Here is a 15823-nt window from a genome sequence, read left to right on the forward strand (position 1 = left end):
TACCGGGGTATCCGTGAGACAGGAAAAATCAACACCTGCCACTGACACGTCTGACTTTTAGAGAAAGATATTATGGGCTTAGTAACAGCTTTAAAGGGAAATGAAAGGGTGACTTAGAGCTCCTGAAAGATGAAGGAGTAATCAAGAGAAACTAGAGAGGGAGGTTGAATTACAGAGAGAAGGAGGAGAACGTGGTGGATCAGATTGAAGTAGGAAAAAGAAAAACGGAGAGAGAGAGAGAGAGAGAGAGAGAGAGAGAGAGAAAAAAGAAACTTCCTTGCCGCTATACATGCCCGAAGCTCTCAGCTGATCGACACGAAGGCAGTTCGCGGAGCAGCTGCAGAACTTCTGAGGTAGGCAGTAATTCCGTGGATTTTTTTTTATTCTGTTACAGTAAATGTGGGGCAATTGTCTTACGTCAGTGGACTCATCTGGTTGAATCAATGACGAAAGACAATGAAACTTCCCATCATTATCGTGCATGCAAAGGGACAAATCTGTCTTTTGTCAACCCAGCAGAATTTCAAAGCACAGTTAGAGAAGATGCATGCGATATGCGTGAGTCACATTACAAATGTTTGTGAGTTATTGCATGCCGCAACAGTTCTGTACGATGAGGTGTGCCAAGTTTTGATAGTTGAGGACGTGGCTCATTGTAGCACTTACTAAAACAGCTAAATATTAGTGTTTGTATATCCTAGACATGCGATTGTAATAGCGAGGCAGTGGACATGATGTATGAAAGCCTTGCAAAAACGTCGTGGATAGTTACGCATAATCAGTTAGGCATACTTTTATAGATATAAAAAAAAAACTTTATTTCAAACAAGACTTCGAGCCAGTACGCATGGCTCTTGGTGATGTTGGGAAGATGATGTAACAAGGAATATATATATAGCGTAAAGTTAGCGTAAAATAATGTAAGCGTAATAAACGTAGTCATTTGGAAAGCATACATTCCAACCAAGTCAGTGACTATGGGAATTCATTCCGCATGCTCTCTGTTTCAGTTATGTCCACTAAACAATAGCCTACACTTTTACCGAAGGAAAGGACAGTAAAACATCCTGTCTGAGGCATAAACGTATATAGGTTAGTCACATGGTTTATGCAGTCTTAACTAAAGAGTATGAAAGCCAGAATACTGCATGGCTCTAGCCATGGGCCACTTTCCACAGCCTAAGTTGGTGTCTTACAGTGGTATTTCCTCCGTGGGGTATCACTCTTGACATTACTCACTGTCTGTTTAAACCCTCAGCATGTGTTTCTGAGCAGACCAGTCAGCCCCTTGGCTAAATATTGAAGGAAAGGGGCAATAAATGTCAGCAGTGAAACCTGAGGCGGTAATTCACCAGTCGCGCTCTATAGAGCGCTCCTCTAAACAGCTTAATGAAGAGTTCCGACTACTCTTCCACAATAAACAACTTCATTATGTCGGTCTATTGGCTATTTGGCCATAAGACATTTTGTCAACAGCTACGTTCTGCTCATCACATTTGTGATGCAAACCACTTCACATGCAGAACAGAGCTAAGGCAACATTGCTGGCATACATTTTCACTGTTTCAGCTCATTCTTTAAGCATTACAGGCTTTTCTAGCATTCTGGAAAAGTGAGCTATACACTCTCCATGCAAATTACTTGAAACCAATTATGATAAACTGCAATAAAGTGGTCAAAAGATAGTAGTTTTAATTTTAAGTTTAAACTTTAAAGCAACACCAAAGAGTTTTTTATACCTTAAAATAATGTTTACAAAATCGTTTCAGTGGTTCATCAACTCGTAACAGGGTGAACGGCAATTCTGCATTCGCTTCGCGGCCCTCTATCGGCTATAACCGCACTATGTAAGTTTGCCAGATCAGGTAGCGGATCATGTAGTTCGATGGAATGAGACATAAGAAACTACAGATTTGACTCGCATCTGATGTCGCAATACATCGTGCTTTTATAAGTCATGCAAAGTATTCTACCTTGTCTGTGGACATCATTATTTGCAAAGCCGGTGCTGGATAAACAAATAGCGTGCGTGCTACAGCGGGAAAGTTCTTTGGTGTGGCTTTAAGTTAAAAAAGGTTCACTGAAGGACAACAAAATGTGCCCTGAATCTGTGAGGTGACTTCTAAATGTTGAGGTGAGAGTGTATGAAGCGATAGGCCAAGGTCTAAAACATGTATTATTGTTACAAGGAAAAGGGCTATATTACGTCATATGTTACACCAGCTGAGTTACCTAGATCAAAGTCCTTTTAGGCAAGTCCCTCCACTCGGCGGCCATTTGACAACGCTTTTTGGGCACTCATAGGGAATCCATTTCGGCAGAAATGCGCGTGCGCAAGGCTTCAAGACACCAATCTTGCTCCAGCGGCGAGATCACAACACATGATTGGCACGATGTCTTCACAACACACCATATGATTGGCTCAATGTATTCACAATCACATCACACCACATGATTGGCTCAATGTATTCACATGTCGACGTTTTGCCGGGGAAGGGGTGGGATATGTGTAGACAACGGCCATATTGGCGTGACAAACTAGCCCCATGCATTCCTATGGAGTATTTTTTGAGTGCTGTGTCTCCACATTAGAAAGTCTCTGCCTAGAGTGAAGTAGGTTAGGAGTTGTGTACGCAGGCAAATCATATGTTGCCCTACGGCCAGTAGGGAACTCTGTAAACACTCAAGCAATCACACATATAGCATTATGGAGTAGGACAGGTGTGCCACCCACTAGTTGTTTCTCAAAAGCTGTATAGACCCTTTCAACAATAAAAACAAAAACAATGCTTGAACATTCTATTTGGGCCCCAATCTACTTCCTCTGCATTAAGATAACATATGGAATGTTAAAAAGGAAGTCTTGTGGGGCCAACTATGATGCTGATAATGGAACTCTCTTGAAAGGGTCCATTGTTGAATAATGACGTGATGCCCCTGAAAGGCCTGGACAGAGGCAGAGCGAGAGCTTGCCAAGGATAACACAGCCTGGCTGGATGACTAACACAGCACGGCCCCGACTCACCCGTTACCTTTAATGCTCTCTCGCTCCCTCGCTGACTTTTCACTTGGGCACCGGGCACGCAAATCATTTACGCAGACTTGGCTTGTCACCAAACATGTCTTAAGTAATTAGTCTCTGTGTCGGCCATACAGGGCGTCTGGGCAGGTGCCTCCGCTCAGTTAAGTCATTCAATCCCTGTGTTTGTGTGTGCAAGTCAGGCCTTCAACAAGAGGCGCGTGCCAGCTGCTAAATTAAAGCTTCAATAATTGATGGACTACTAGTGGTGATCTCCAGTGGTGATACCATGACTGAGAGGTCTGTCACCAGACATAGAGCTTCAGTCTTATTCTCACACCTGGTGTTTAGGGAATGACATTGACACTGGCTGACTAACTCAGTGTTCCTTCTTTCACTTTCACTCTCACTCTCGTCCCCCTCCCACTATTTCTCTCTCTCTCTCTCTCTCTCTCTCTATCTCTCTCTCTCTCTCAGTTCAATTCAATTCAACGTTGCTTGCCATAGGTACAGCATTGCCAAAACATAAAACAAAACAGTGTAGCAATTTGTACATTAACAATGAGAACATGGACAACATCTCATCCCTCTCCATCCCTCTCTCTCTCTCATCCCTCGCTCATCTCTCTCATCCCTCTCATCCCTCCCTCTCTCCCTCTCCCTCTCTCTGGTCCCCCTAGTGAGGTGCGATGATGTCTGGACTCCCTGTGCCCGTGCTGTTGCTCCTCCCCCTGGCGGTGGTGGTGGCGGTCGCTGTGCCGTCCCCCTCGCGCCCCCCCGTGCGCTACTGCCGGCGCTGCTGCGACCACCTGGACCCCCCCGACAGCCCCTCCTCGCCGCGCTCTGCCGGCCTCCACCAAGCGCCCGAGGTCCGCACCTTCATCAACATGACCATCCTCAAAGGTACGCCTGGCTGGAGGGGATAAGTGCTCCGTGCTGCCCTGTCATTACTGGTCATCTGTGCGGCCGAGTGATGAGCAGCGGGGCTGTCTGCTCTTCCATGCGGACGGCAGGGGGATGATTTCACCTCTGGACTGTATTATTTCTGCTGAGAGTCCTGAAATAGCACAAGGCCACTAAAGAATGCAGGATCTCCAGTCAGTCCAAATGAAACCAACTAGCCATTGCAATGTATAGGGCACCGCACAATCTGTTTACTAGACTTGCATTCGACTAGATGGTAAAAAATATGCATAAAGAAGTGTTTCAGAAAAAGAATGAGCACCATTTTAGCCGGTGTTGAAAAAAATCATGGTTTGGGGACTGTGCAATTCTGTGGTTGTCTAAAGCATAACATCTCATCTACTTGTTCTTTTATTCTCAGAATGAATGTTGTGTTACTCACTTTTGTTTTGCTTAGTTTTTGCATTTATTCTAAGTGCTACAGTTGCTGATTCTTTGCTTAAACTGACCTGAGACCACTGATAGTTTCTTTATGTTCCACACCACATGACGGGTGGAATACCCACTTTATACCACATCACACGTGTTCCATAGCAAAGAAGGTGGGCACAGCGCCACATGTAGCTTATACACAATAGACACAATACACATTCTTGTCCAATTCTATGGTCCAATGAAAACCCTCTATATACAGCCTTGGCGTCTAGTATAATGGCTAATAAGCCAGCTGTAGATGTGTCCTAATGAGAACAGCATGAGACGTATGATATGTCACAGAGAGGAGCATAAAAATCATGAGCCAACATCTGAACCTCCTTAAAGCGCTCTATAATGTCAAGGATTGCCATCATTGTTTTACATCTGGTATGCTATCCTGCTCTACCGAATTGCAAGGCAAGTGAGAGAGAAATCACTACACAATATCCTGTATAGCCGCACACAGTTCCACAGAGACGTTAGGCCCAGAGAAAATATAAATCTCCATAGGCCTAGAGCAATTATAAATCTCCATAGGCCCAGAGAAAATGTAAATCTCATTGGATAGAAGCTTTTTTTCTGTCCAATCCCATGACAAGAAGACATGGACTGTTGCAGAGTAAAACTCACATGGTCAGTATTGCAGCCCAGTCCTCAAAATAGTCCTGGAGATGAGTCAACAGTATCGTCCCTCCCTGATGGGTCCACACCGCTGAGAGTTTCTTATCTTATCTCCTCAGAAACCCCTCTGGCCAGATGTCCTTTTTAGTCTCCCTTCAGATTACCATGCAACGTGGGAGTCAAAGAGAAGCTCATGTCAAATTACTGTAGTGGACTATGATTCCAGATCAGAATGTAATTAAGCTGTTGAAGTGTGTGATTCAAAGTATGAGATCTGCCATCTGATCCAAACAAACAAACTCAAATCGTTTGGCTCATAAAGCATAGATTTATGCTGCTTTGGCAAAAAATAACCTTTGGCAGCGAAAGGGCTGTTTGTTAAATCTGCACTGCCCTGCTTTTCCCTTTCATTGCAAAGCAGAATTAATTAAGCAGAATTCCTTTTGTAAGGCGAAGAAAGTCATCCTTCAGGAGTATAATTCTGGCACAGAACTTGCTTATGTGGCAGAACACTATGTGCATGTGTGTGTCTCTCTCTGCGTGTGTGTGTGTGTGTGTGTGTGTGTGTGTGTGTGTGTGTGTGTGCGTGTGTGTGTGTGTGTGCGTGTGTGTGTAAAAGAGAGGGAGGGACAGAACAAGAGATAAGGCAGAGTAAAACAGAGAATGAGTGTGTGTGTGTGTGTGTGTGTGTGTGTGTGTGTGTGTGTGTGTGTGTGTGTGTTTCATGTCTGTGATTAATGGACAAACACACTGTGCTGCTCTAACTGTAGTCCTCAGCAGAGGGGTCAAGCACCAAGCCACAGCAAAGCGCTGCCTTTGGCCACCTTGCCAGAGACCAGCCGTCAGCCCACCGAAACGGGTGGAGCAGCAGTTTTCAGTTTTCAAAGAGCGTCTTGAATCGTATCCACAGCGTATCCACAGCTAGAGTCAGAACCAGGCACAGGAATCCTATCCTAGTGTGACTCATAGAAGTGAAATGTAATCCTTTTGGTGTGTGAAAGCTTCTGAATAGGTATGGACCTGCTGGGTCATGCACTTGGACTACAGAAGGTTTGGTTCAAATAAGGTAAACAAAACAAGACCAAACTCCCAGTCGCTCAGTGTGCAGAGGGGACGCATTAGGGTGTTTGCACAGAAACTGGTCATAGCACTAGAAGAATGTGGCTTTTTGGTGCTTTTGTCCAGTGACCTACATTTGTGTTCCAGTCCTTGAGTTTGGTACACCATGACTCCATCTACTGGAACCATTACAACTATTTAACCTGACCGGCCCAGTCATGATGTGCTCTGCGTGTCTGTTATATCCGTTGTAAGCGTATTTTCTCTCTCGTTGTAAGCTTCTCACACATGCTCTCCCCACATCTCTCTCTCTCTCTCTCTCTCTCTCTCTCTCTCTCTCTCTCTCTCTCTCTCTCTCTCTCTCTCTCTCTCTCTCCCCATCTCTCCATCTCTCTCTCTCTGAAGGAGATAAAGGGGACCGTGGGGAGCGAGGTACTCCAGGGAAGGCCGGAGCAGAGGGCCCCCCCGGCTCCAGGGGCCCCGCGGGCCACAAGGGGCCCAAGGGCCAGGCGGGCACGCCCGGCGACCCCTGCAAGACCCAGAACTCCTACTTCTCGGTGGGCCGGCGCAAGGCACTGCACAGCGTGGACTACTACACGGCGCTGGTCTTCGACACGGTCTTCGTCAACCCCGAGGAGCACTTCAACATGTTTAAGGGCAAGTTCTACTGCTTCGTGCCCGGCGTCTACTTCTTCAACGTCAACATCCACACATGGAACTTCAAGGAGACCTACCTGCACCTGATGCACAACGACCGCGAGCAGGTGATCCTGTACGCGCAGCCCAGCGAGCGCTCCATCATGCAGAGCCAGAGCGTCATGCTCACGCTGGCGCTCAACGACGAGGTGTGGGTACGGCTGTACAAGCGCGAGCGCGAGAACGCCATCTACAGCGACGACGTGGACGTCTACATCACCTTCAACGGATACCTGGTGGCGCCCAGTACCTAAACGGAGGACGGAGACGAGACGGGACGCTTTTGTTGTTTTTGTTGCGTTGTTTGTTTGTTGTTTTTTTTTTTTTTTCTTGTTTTTTTTTGCTTGCCTAAATTCCTCTCAGGGAAGTAAGTTGTGGCATCCAAGAGTCGCGTGAGGACCGCTGGTGATGTTGACGAGAGGTTGGCAAAGAAGGGGAGAGGTTGCGACGACAAAGCACTACTGCTGTTGCACATTTTAAGCACACTACCTGCAACAACATCAATCCCTCCACGATGAAGAGCTGTATAGAAATGTAGACGTACAATATGGTGCCTTCAGGAGAACAAAAAATGGACTATGCTAAATATCGACTTATTATCAAGCCATGAAACTGTTTCGAGTGTTTTAAAGTCTCAAAGCTGCGGTGCGGCATGTCTAGTTTCTCAGCGTTGATAGCTTTTCTTTTCCTGGAACGGACTCAAAACTGTTGCTGCCTCGTTCAAACGGCATGCACGCCCTCACTGAAAGAAAGACAGAGAAGAATGTGTGAGAGTGTGTGTGTGTGTCTGTGTGTGTGTGAGAGAGAGAGAAAACAGCCATGCAGCAGCTCCTTCTCACCTTAATTGGCCCCTGGTCCCTCAGGCCAGAGAGCTCTCAGGGTGCGGCAGGTGGAGTCTGTCGTCCAGAGGTGACCAGGCGGGGGGCCTCCTGGTGGATCGTTAGTTTGCTCCCCAGAGCCCTGGGCTTTGTATCTTGCCAGCCGAGAGGGAGAGCGAAGGGGGGGGGGGGGGGGGCCTCCATGTGTTGGCCCCACCAGTCGGTGCCAGCTGGCCAGCTCAGTACCCCTGCTATTAGCACACATATCCCAGACGCTGGGGCCACGGCCGTGACAGGCCTTGGATGGAAAACACACACAATTTGGCCAAGCGAGTTTGTTTGTTGTGTTGTGCTGTGCGCTTGTTTTACTGCTAATCAGTGTTTCAGACGCTCACGGAGGAGTTGAAGTCAAGACCATAGATTACGAGGAATAAACAGACTACGGCAGACCGTAGCAGCGAAGGTCCACAGAACAGAGCACATCTGCCATTTTGTGTACACAAAGAGAATGCATTGAGGGCGCCAAAAAATGCCAAAAAAAGGATGATACAAAAATCCTCTTAGACACAGTGTAGCTTAACTACAGTACTGAAAGTACTGAGATGGTTGATGGTCATGAAAAAAACAAACAAACAAAAGTTGTCCAATTAGCAACACAACTGCAGCTTTGCTTTACAGTCAGATCCTATAAAATCCCTGGTTATCACAGTGCACTATAAAATCAGTCATAAAAATTAGTCCTAATTTGGCACAAAACAAATGAAGATGCATCGGCCATTATTTCAAGTGAGGCAGAGTGATGAGATGGGTCATAAAAAGGGCCTCGTCCCCGAGTTGACGGATTGTGACTGAGAGCGAATGCCATGCTGCCCACCCGCGTGCGGGTTCTCAGAAGATGCCGACAGCCCTGGGCTGTTTGGGTAAAAAATTTTAAACAGGAAGCTGGGGGATTGTGTTGGTTCAGCCCTAATTGCATCCAGACCTGGTGGACGCATGTTTTTGGAAAGGAGGACAGGAGAGAGGAGGGGGTGATGAATGAAGAAAGAGTAGATTTAAACAGGTGAATAAGACAAAACTAGGGCCAATAAGCAGATTTAAAAAGTGAAAAAGTTGAATATACACATAACATGTCAAATCTATTATATTTTATATCACGCCATTTAAAATGTGTCCTAACAGTATCTACACCATGCATACAAACTTGGTGAACACAGGGCGTCCAGTGAATTATTAGGAGTTGCTATATTTCCTATTTCTTAAGCCCATTTTTTAGCAGGTCACCTCACTGACCCTCAGCCAGAAGGAACAGCGCTTTCTTGGCTTTCGCTGTAGAAGAGGGGATTTTACAGCCCCTGGGTCGAGGTTGCCAACACAAACGCTTAAAGCTAATTACAGCTGTTAACCCACGCAAAGGGCAGATAGACTCAGTCATCTGTGCGGTCCGCTAGTTCAGGCCCAGGAGTGAGGCCAAGGTGATATATAGGAGTTTTAGAGTCCTTGGGATGGACTGGACAGCACAAGGTCGCAACCTTGGCTTCTGAACCACATATCCTTACAGCACACAGGGAGCTGAGGCTTTTTACTGTTTTTTTGTTGATATGACCACATTTCCTTATAAAATGTTTATGAAAGTGTTTGGGGTGAGAACATACTACTTAAAAGCTAATAAAGTAATAACTCGAGCTGGCAAGATGTCTCTGTAGAATCCAGGCCTGCAGCCTCTGTGAGAATGACCTTGCAGGCAAACTGCTCGATGGTTGTAAACAAGATGGAGGTTGTTGTATAAATTTGATAATGAGTTACGGGTGCTGGGCAAAACAGTGTGCATAGGTGATGTAATTGTGTGGCGTGTTTGAGAAATGGGGCATAACAATGATTCAGTGATCAGATTTATGATGCTGTTTGACAAAAAAAAAAACACATTTGGTGCTTAAATTAGAAAGACAGGTGTTCAATCTTTTGTTTACAAGTAAACCTGCATTAATTTTCTATGTGAACAGAAATGTCTGTGTTTGTGCTGTCTAGAACAATTATTACTTTTTTTCTGTTCTGTTCTTATTAAAAACAGCAATGTGAGATCAACTTTTTGGAGTGGTGAATCTGTACCAGTTTGGGGAGTTTGTGTGTGTGGTATGGTGTTTTGTGTGTGTGTGTTGTGTGTGTTGTATGTGTGTGTGTGTGTGTGTGTGTGTGTGTGTGTGTGTGTGTGTGTGTGTGTGTGTGTGTGTGTGTGTGTGTGTGTGTGCGTGTGTACGGATATCCAGGAGCGTTCTGTTCTTGCGCTCCCTGTGCCTGACCTCCCTGCGCTCGCCTCAGTGTGTCCCCAGAGTAAAAATATCCCGGCCCTGTCGCCAGAGCCAAGGACACCATCCAGACTCCCCAGAGGCACGCACTCACGGACACAGCCTACGCGGGGAAACGTCCCGTAAACATTCCCACAACGTCCCCTGAACTCTTTGTCCTTCCCCCCACAGTGTGTCTCCACCACTGCAGATAATGATAGAGTGGGAAGCGCAGCGGAGGCCCTAACCCCACCCAGGAGGCAGGACTCTTAAGCTGCATTCTGCAAGGACAATAAACCGAGAGAGGAGTGTGTTCATGCGCGTGCATGTGTGTGTGTGTGTGTGTGTGTGGTAGGGTATGTTTTGTGTGTGTGTTAGGCTATGCTTTGTGCGTGCAGTAAAGTGTGTCTGTGTGTGTGTGTGTGTGGTAGGGTATGCTTTGTGCGTGCAGTAAAGTGTGTTTGTGTGTGGTAGGGTATGCTTTGTGCTGCAGTAAAGTGTGTTTGTGTGTGATAGGGTATGCTTTGTGCGTGCAGTAAAGTGTGTTTGTGTGCATGTGTGCGCACACAACGCGTTCTGATCTTGTTCTTTCTCCGGATCCCTCCATCTGTGTTTACATGGGCATCACTAATTCATTACCCCCTCTGGTTCTATGTACTCACTCCCTTGTTAATATTATTTCAGACCAGCTGCCGGAAAAGCTCCGTTTATATGAGGCCCACATACTGTTAGCCAGAGCGGCGCTTCCAGCTGGGACAGCATATTGATTACACTTTTACAGTGACAATTCACATGGCTTACAGTGCACCACTGTCACAAACATACGAGCATTATATCACACATTAGGTGTTAAGATACATAATGACATTGAAACTGCCAATTGATTTGACGATTTCAATAATGTTTATGCTTAATCGTTGGTGGTTCAACATCTAGTTTGAAATACATGGAAAGGTCGGTCTGAGAATGATGGATATGGGTGTTAGGCCATTTGTAAATCACATTCTCTGTGTGTGTGTGTGTGTGTGTGTGTGGCCTTTAATTTCCACTCCTGCTCCATTGAAAGAGCGGCTCTGTGTGAAATCATGTTGTAAAAGAGGGGAAAAGTAATTATGGAGTGAGGGTGGTGGAGGGAGAGAGATGAGCTGGCTCCTGGGGGAGGGAGGGAGGGAGGAAGGGATGGAGGGAGGGAGGGAGCGGCTGAAAAGAGTCACGTTATCAGGGGGTCCCCGCTCTCCAAGCCATCTCACACCCATCCCTTTGAAGTGAGCAAACGATCCTGCTGGATGAATTAGGGAAGAGAGAGAGCGAGAGAGAGAGAGAGAGAGAGAGAGAGCGAGAGAGAGAGAGAGAGAGAGCGAGAGAGAAAGAAAAGGAGGAAATGCATCCATGCCGGGGGAGGGATTTAGAATCGAAGGCCCAACAAAGAGTCGTCGGGAGGCATGCGAGCCCACCCTCTAGAAAGGGGATAAACGGAGGAGCAGGAATGAGAAAAATACTGGTGAGAAAAGAAACACAAAACCCTCCCATAAGCAGCACACACTCTTCCAGGCCCTGCTGGTTAGTGTGGAGGACCAGAGGCGTTATTTTCTGCCATTCCTGAGGAGCCGCCGGCACTCCTGTGCCAAGAGGCACATAACACAAATTCCAGGGGCTTTTGTGGCCCTGATTGGCGTGGTTCCACCAAGGTCCTCTTTGGTTTCAGCCTGACCTCGATGGCTCCGGCTAAGGACACTCTGTGTTCAGCCAACAATGGTGGCCTGCATGGTCCAGTGAGGACCAAGGGGAGTGTTTCTCATCCATGAGGGCCCTGCTGCTATTTCTACCAGTGTCCTAGTTTTCAGCACACACACACACACACACACACACACACACAAGGGCAAGCAGCATGGCACCTCCATCTCCTCCACATCCGTCGGAGGATGCTAAGATCCTCATAACACTTCACTCCCAGTGGATGCTGTTGCCATATAAGTATTTGATGCATATAATTGGTGAGCTCATGCCTATCTGCTTATTTAATGCAACTGATGATAGCCCCACTGTTCTACTCGTCTAGATAATTACTGGCAGATGGGACCCTCTGAGGGCAAAATGACAGACTCATCACCAGCATTAGCAAGACGATGAAATCAATGTTGTACCCCACCAGTGACCTCCCACAGCATGGCGTCTCCATCAGCATAGTTCACTATGCTGCCCTCTGGTGCATTCTGAGTGTGTCATACATCACACACAAATGACTCACGGTGACACATGGAGACTATTTATTTATCCAGCGGACACTTGCACATTTACCTCATGGCTCTGCTAGTTTAGTCACAAGGTTGTCATTAATTGATCGGCAGATTTCAGTATAGTCCATCTTGTGTCACGGCTTGTTAAAATAGCTGAGATGACATATTGATTCCACATTACCTATGTGGAATAGCGACACTTCATATGGCGCACCAACCGTCAGACTACAGAGTAATTGCAGAGAAGCAATCAATTGATTGGAGCAGTTTAATAATCTTCTCCTTGGTCACTGATGATTGGACTCGGACTGAATGAAAAGGTCATGAGTAGGTTTTTGCAATTTTACACTTCTATATAAAAGTACTGATCAAAGAGCTGTTTTTTTCTTCTTTATTTAAAGAGCTGTTTTAAAAGACCTGATGCAAAATGATGGCCTTGGTGCCAAACATCAGTGACAACAGTGACCTTCACCGAATGTTACTAAAGAGAAGGGTTCACTTCTCTGGGATGACGTGAAAAATATGGTGCAGTGTGTATGGTGCAAAAATGCCAACAAAAAAAACAACAACACACAAAGCCAACTACATGGTAAAATTTTAAAATTAATTTATTATATTTCTTTGCCATAGAATTATTTTTTAAGGTTAACATACAGCCATTCATATACAGAAAAAAAGCTTTTTTTATATAACTCAGAAATGTACACTCTTTATTGTTACCAATAGTAGAGAAAAATATTTCTCTTTTTTTTAAAGAACATCCCTCCCTTCCCACATCTGTAATTTTCCCTCGTTTCCACAGGATAGAGTGTCCGTCCTCTGACCTACAACAGGCCACACTGGAGTCGCTACCAAACCACCAGACCTCCTTTCCCTTCTAAACAAGACCAGTGCCAAAAACCCATCGGGCCACCCCAACCATCTCCTATTTTGGGGGGGGGATAAAAACAACCTTCTCGTCGATAAACAATATAAAACATATTGTTTTACAATCAGCAATCAGTGCATTGTGACAGAGCATGGTGTGGCATTGAATGGGTGTGAGGTTATTGGCTATCGAATGAAAAAATAAAAATAATAATAATAAAAAAAAAATAAACGTGAGGAGAAAATGCTTCAGGAGGGGGGGGGGGGGGGGAGTAAGCTGCTAGATTCAGAGGCATGAATCTAGCAGTGTAAGCCAGTTCAAGCAGACAAAATGCAGTGGCACTTTAATTGCTTGAGTGCCTGGATGCTGAGAGCATAAGACTGTGTATGTGTGTGTGTGTGTGTGGCTGTGGTGGTGCTCTAGGCGTAACACTGAGGAGTTTAAACTCTAACCTCAAAGTGTGCCAACACTGCGAGACGCTTCAGTGAAGAGATGGACGGATGGCAGAATGTAGGGATGGACACGGCATTAAATGAGGGCATTATGGGAAGGCTTTAAGGAAGCGTGCTGACTGGCGTGCAGATGTGTGGACTGCACACAGAGTGATAATCTGGATGAGAGCGGGATCGGCAAAATCCGTGCCACGCACCACTCCACTACTGTCAGTCCTTCTCAGAAAACAATGGACGGTTTTCCTACTTGTGAAAATACAGAGACCAGGCATGCCATTCATCCAATCTCTTTGTACACATTAAAAACGTTGCCCTGTGAACTGCTATACTCCCAGCAGCAAGGTTCATCCATACATGGGTCATGATGGTGTATTAGAAAGTATAAAAAGAGGCTGAAGGTCTCAGATGTGAATCAGCAGGCATAAAAAAACCTCTGAAGGACCTAGCGCCCCCTAGTGGCTGCAGTTGTGAATGACCACTCCAAAAAACAATGGTTTTCTCTCAAAAGGGTGTTGGCCATGGAAACCATAAAATGTGAATGTTGCAGCATTCACTCCCACAAGCGCATGGGTTGAAAACAGCATTTTATTTTTACCTACCGAGATGCTGTAAGCTTGATAGGAATATTACTTTTGGGATGTAAACTGTGTATCATATCAAAAAGAAAACAGAAACCAGATTGATAAGAAAAAATCAAGTTATGCTAAAATCATAGGTGGTGTGTATATGTGTTTATGTGTATGTAAAAGAAAAAGCTTGATGATAAGCCAGAGAATTATAGCTGATTGTATGAACCGCCTCTTTTTTTGACAACGCTAGAAAAAGACGCAAGTGCAACGCCACTCCTCCAGAAATGGACAAAGAGCAGAGGATTAAAGTCTCTCTCTCTCTCCCTCTCTCTCTCTCTCTCTCTCTCTACCCAGCCCCTCTGCTCATCTCCTCCAAGCTTGTCTGATCTCAGGGGAATCCTTCTGCCCTCTCCTCACTGGGAGATGTAAGAGGTATCAGAGTTCATGAGGAGATAGTTTTAAAAATGAAGGCCGGAACGGTAAGGGCTAAAACAATAATAAAAAAAGCTGCCTTGTTTGCAAATCAAACAAAAACAAATTATAATTACATCTTTAAAAAAATAACAGTTGAACTCACAACTAAAAATGGAATATACAACATATAATGTAAATTAAAACCATATCTGTATTAAGCGGCATTAACAAGAGCATAGTCAAATGCAAATCAATACACAAAACATAAAAGTATACATATTTAAAAAAAAGATATGGAAGTGGTTTCATATCTTATATAGATATATAGACACAGTGCCTTTATGTCGTGGTTCAGAACTAGACATCTCATTCTGTCTCTACTGTTCAGTCACAATGCAACCTGCCCAGGGAGAAGAGCTCAGGCCGTCTCCTGTACCTGTCCTCCCTGCCAGCAGGTATGGTGCCGATGGCCCTGTCACTCAAAGGAACAATGGAGTGTGTGACTGTGTGTGTGTGTGTAGCCCATGGTGTAATTCTAGAGATGGGTTAAACTCACTCACACACACAAACAAGCACACATATACACACACACACGTAACACAATGGTCTGTGCCCAGGTGCTCTGCGAATGCATGCATGTGTGTGTGTGTGTGTGTGTGGGTATGCATGAATGTGTTTGTGAGTGTGTGTTTGTGTGTGTGTGTGTGGGTGCACGTCCATCTGTCGCACAGCGCACACAGACGTCAGTACTCCCTTTGATCTGTTCTGAGTCAGCATAAGGCACCTGGTGCTTCTCTCTCGGGCCTCTTGATCAGCCTATGACACGGCATCCTAGAGCGACACCTTGCACCCAACACCCACCTCCCCCACCCCTTCAAAACCCCCTCTCCTCACACGGCCAAGTGGGTGACACTCGGAACGTGCTCACATGTGTTGGTGAAGGCAAACGTTTGTCATGTAGGCTACGTGGGCTAGACTGAGCACGTGCGAGTAGGCGGATGGGTAGGGTGGATGGGATGAGAGCCTCGGTCGCTGAAATGATTATTGCAGTAAACAATCAAAACAATCAAACAAACCAAAGAAAGGTAAGTGCATACAATTCAGTAACATCAGCATACAAGATGGCCGTGCGTAGCAGTGATTAGTGAGACTGGGAGATTTTGGCAGGTGATGAGCATCGCAGCACTGCCATGTGTGTGTGTGTGTGTGTGTGTGTGTGTGTGTGTGTGGGTGTGTGTGAGGAAGGGGTCAGCTGAGCCCACAGATTTCTCAGAGGGCACCCAGTCAGTCCTCCACCCACATTCAGTTTAAGTTTTAGTTTCTCACAGGTTCCTCCTGTGTGAGCGTGGCGTACGGTTTTACTCATCAGTCCTTCCCTTTGCACACCAAGGAGTAGCAATAAATTAGA

General features: G+C 45.7%; 1 protein-coding gene across 4 annotated transcripts; it reads left to right on the forward strand.

Annotated features, from left to right (window-relative positions):
• Positions 1 to 29: 29 nt before the first annotated feature.
• On the forward strand, positions 30 to 9675 carry c1qtnf6b (C1q and TNF related 6b). Of its 4 annotated transcripts, none has more exons than XM_042105586.1 (3): positions 30 to 353; positions 3700 to 3922; positions 6485 to 9675. In XM_042105586.1, exons 2-3 carry the CDS (start codon positions 3709 to 3711, stop codon positions 7027 to 7029), a joined length of 759 nt encoding a protein of 252 aa, XP_041961520.1. In that variant the 5' UTR covers positions 30 to 353; positions 3700 to 3708; the 3' UTR covers positions 7030 to 9675. The 4 variants fall into 4 exon arrangements, with proteins under 4 accessions (XP_041961520.1, XP_041961521.1, XP_041961522.1 ...); XM_042105587.1 differs by lacking the exon at positions 30 to 353 and adding an exon at positions 3027 to 3182; XM_042105588.1 differs by lacking the exon at positions 30 to 353 and adding an exon at positions 3237 to 3319.
• Positions 9676 to 15823: the final 6148 nt, after the last annotated feature.

The sequence above is a fragment of the Alosa sapidissima genome, chromosome 9, assembly GCF_018492685.1.
Source record: "Alosa sapidissima isolate fAloSap1 chromosome 9, fAloSap1.pri, whole genome shotgun sequence".
NCBI classification, from domain to species: Eukaryota; Metazoa; Chordata; class Actinopteri; order Clupeiformes; family Clupeidae; genus Alosa; species Alosa sapidissima.

Bases quoted from the DNA above. Each gene is read 5' to 3' on its own strand.
- c1qtnf6b (XM_042105586.1), top strand. From the start codon at position 3,709: ATGATGTCTGGACTCCCTGTGCCCGTGCTGTTGCTCCTCCCCCTGGCG. The intron at 3,923-6,484 runs GTACGCCTGGCT...CTCTCTCTGAAG, and splicing joins CAACATGACCATCCTCAAAG to GAGATAAAGGGGACCGTGGG.